This window comes from Daktulosphaira vitifoliae, unplaced genomic scaffold, assembly GCF_025091365.1.
Source record: "Daktulosphaira vitifoliae isolate Bord-2020 unplaced genomic scaffold, ASM2509136v1 Scaffold_1, whole genome shotgun sequence".
In the NCBI taxonomy this organism is placed as follows: Eukaryota; Metazoa; Arthropoda; class Insecta; order Hemiptera; family Phylloxeridae; genus Daktulosphaira; species Daktulosphaira vitifoliae.
The window spans coordinates 81,228,502-81,231,843 of NW_026099572.1; the positions used below are offsets into that span (position 1 = coordinate 81,228,502).

Below are 3,342 nucleotides of genomic sequence, written 5' to 3' on the forward strand. Positions count from 1 at the left end.
CACGAAATAAATGGTAGTAAATTACCATCTACTTTACAAGTGTTGAAAACATTATTTTTTAATTTAAGAGTAGTAAAATTAGGTGTTCGACAAAATGTGTTACTGATTTTACGCAAAGTAATGATTTTTTGGGATAAGGCGCGGATTCCAACTATGTTGGAAAAANTTTTTTGGGATAAGGCGCGGATTCCAACTATGTTGGAAAAAAATTTTGTTGAAAAAATAGAACGTTTGTATCAAGAGTGGCCACTTCTACAAAAACACGCTGGTAGAATTACAGTTAGCTACAAAGAAAAAGAAGATGCTTTTACATTAAAGTTTGATAATGCACATATTGATGTTTTAAGCCTTATAAAAATAGATGAAAATATACTATTTTTGATAAGTCAAATGGCGACCAAGATTCTTGCATAGGATTTCTAATAAAATTAACAATAATAATGATAACGAAGAAATAGAAACTGACAACATAAAGGTCTTACAGGGTATGTTGAATTAAAATTTAAATTATCTAAAAATTTACATTAAAAATAATATAACTTATGATAAAAATTATTTTTAGATTTGGCAATTTCAATGGTATCCACTACATTAAGTGAGAACACTGATACTGATGATACTGATAACAGTTATGAATTGCCACTACTAAAAAAGCTGAAAGATAACGACAAATAATTATTTCTAAACTAGTTTGTGTTATGGACAGTCGTAAAATAAGCGATAGAGCTGCTGTACACATACTTGTTATAACTCTTCAACTAGATACGATTTGTGATCTTTTGACGCGTTGTTGACAAAAATCAATCCAGTGAGAGCTGAAAAAAAGTAGTGGCAGAAACAAAAAAAAAGAAATAAACCATGGTAAAAATATTCCTTCTTAACTTCGTATCGAAGCTAAACGAATTACTACTTAAAAATAATATTTTTTTTTCAAAATTATTATTTTGGAATATTGTAATGGTCAAAAATAAATAAATCAAAATCAATAAATATTATATTTTTTTCAATCACTTTTTTATAATTATTATTAAACATCCAAGCTAAAATAAAGATATTATAATAGAACATTTATCTTCTTTAAATATATTTAAAACGTTATAATCTCTTCAAACTTAGATAGTCTTCTGTGTCAACGACAACTCCAATAGTTTTCTCATGCTCATTATAGAAGAGATAAATACACTTTTTGCCGTCCATATGTTTTTTAGAGTAATTAGGCCCGTTTTTGTCAAAATACACCCATTCACCTTTTCTTATGCACAAAAAAATACACACATCCAGGTAATGTGCTACAGCAACATATTCTATCAAACTACATTTACTAATTACATTACCTAAAATATATGCAAGTTCTTAATTCTTTTGTAATTTTCTTTACCCTTGTTTGTATAATAAAATATTCAAGCAACAATATAGTTTCTTAGATTTCATAAATTAAGATAAGGTAAATTATATAATATATTAAAGTTTTATATATATCACATACATTTTAGAAAATTTATTTTACGGCATATTAACTTAAATTAAATTATTAATTAAATTAAAATTAAATTCTACCTATGGTCCGGTAGTCATATATGATAGATGACATATCGCACAGTTTAGGTGGTGGTGTTCTTGCTACTATAGCTAGTCGTTATGCAAGTAGCAAACCACGTTGATGCTGCAAAACCCATTTGTAAGTATAATTTACACGGAAGTCAATATAATAAATTATACGTAACTAAGAGTGTATATATTACAGTTCTTGATCTTAATTTTATCTGAATCAATTTAGATTGAGTTTATAGATATATGTACAATATTTTACTATTTCATATGAATTCAATTTGTATGACATTAAAGTGAAATTACTTTAGTTGTGAAAGAAAGGACTTGTATACCCTGATACGTGTTCAGTGATTTGCTAAAAAAATGTATGATTCTATTGGGTAAATCAGCGTGAAATCGTCAAAAAAGTTCTTTAAGAACCAACGGACTGAATTACCATTGCTACAAAATCTATTAATAAAAAACTCTATGCCATGTAGTACCAGGATCACGGAAAGAGATAATAACTCCAGCAGTAATACTACAGGATTAATAATGTAACTTGTATTGCGTTACCAACAAAAAATTTTCATCAACAGTAATGAGAGATGATAGTATGTTTTATTATCTTTGATTATTAATTAGGACTGCATTTAGGAATTCTTTAATTCAGAGAAAAATTTTCTGGATTTTTAATGCATCGATAATTATTTTATTACATCATTAGAAAAAAGGTCCTCAAATCTATAATATACATTGCTTCACATTTTACTGTCACACTTAAAATCTGCCGTTTAAGGTATCTGCATCCTGAGGCGGGCGGCGATCCGGACCGTATCGGCTTACCGAACGGTCTCCGGAGTGGCGGCGGGAATACTGTCGTCACTGCCGCCCACCGACCTGCTAGCCACGGAACGGGCCGCCGGACATGAGCTCTGCCGAGAGCGCGGCCGGCCCCTCGAACCCGAGGACCGGTTGGCGCTCCGGCGGACCACCATGCTCCGGTGGCGGGCTCGCCTCTTGGAGGAAACGACGAGAGGCGAGTGGACTAGGTCCCTCATAGGACCCGACCACCTGGAGAGGTAGGTGGACCGGACACACGGTGAGATGTCTTACCGTCTCACGCAAGTGTTGTCCGGCCACGGCTGCTTCAACAAATACCTTCACGGTATATGGAGGGCAGCCGCGCCGACGTGCGACCACTGCCAGGATCGCCCGGGAGAGGCAGACAACGCTCTGCATACCCTCTTCCGGTGCGAGGCGTGGGCCCAGGAACGGGACTCGCTGGAGTCCCGTCTGGGGTCCACGATCCGCGTCGGGTCCTTGGTGGACCTGATGTTGGGAAGCCGGGAGGCGTGGAGGCTCGTCCAGGCGTTCGCGGAATCCGTCCTGAAAAGGAAGGAGGAAGCCGAACGCCTGAGGCAGCGGCAGCCGCGCCGCCCGGTACAGGAGGACCTAAGGCGCTGGTTTAGGCCGGTGCCTTAGGTATAAGTGTGCTTATATGTTTGTGAATTATTTTATGCCCCCTTCGCAAAGTCCTGCNTTTATGTGTTTGTGTGTTATTTTATGTCCCCTTCGCAAAGTCCTGCCCCCACCTCCACGCGGTGCATCCCGGGAAGCGGATCCCGACTTTTGGGATCCAGCTAACGGGGGAGGCCACACCAAGTTGTGAATCAGCTCTTGATTAATTTCGGGCTGATTCACAACGTGGTGGTGTGAGTTTTAGAGACGGCGTGGGCCGCCCTGAGGCAATACCTAACGGTAGTTCCGGGGCGGTCCGCATGTAGGCCGGTCGTGTTAAAAAAAAAAAAA

The 3,342-nt window shown here is 37.5% G+C and overlaps 1 protein-coding gene across 6 annotated transcripts in view; it reads right to left on the minus strand.

Annotated features, from left to right (window-relative positions):
• Nucleotides 1-1,012: 1,012 nt before the first annotated feature.
• Nucleotides 1,013-3,342, minus strand: part of LOC126895028 (uncharacterized) — a 14,064-nt gene continuing 11,734 nt past the window's right edge. For 5 of the 6 annotated variants that reach the window (XM_050666474.1, XM_050666476.1, XM_050666475.1 and 2 more), the window contains one exon: nt 1,013-1,334. In XM_050666474.1, coding sequence (XP_050522431.1) covers nt 1,096-1,334 — 239 coding nt within the window. In that variant the 3' untranslated portion in view covers nt 1,013-1,095. Of the gene's footprint in view, nt 1,335-1,557; nt 1,664-3,342 lie in introns of all 6 variants that reach the window. The other variant, XM_050666479.1, reaches the window with a different exon arrangement.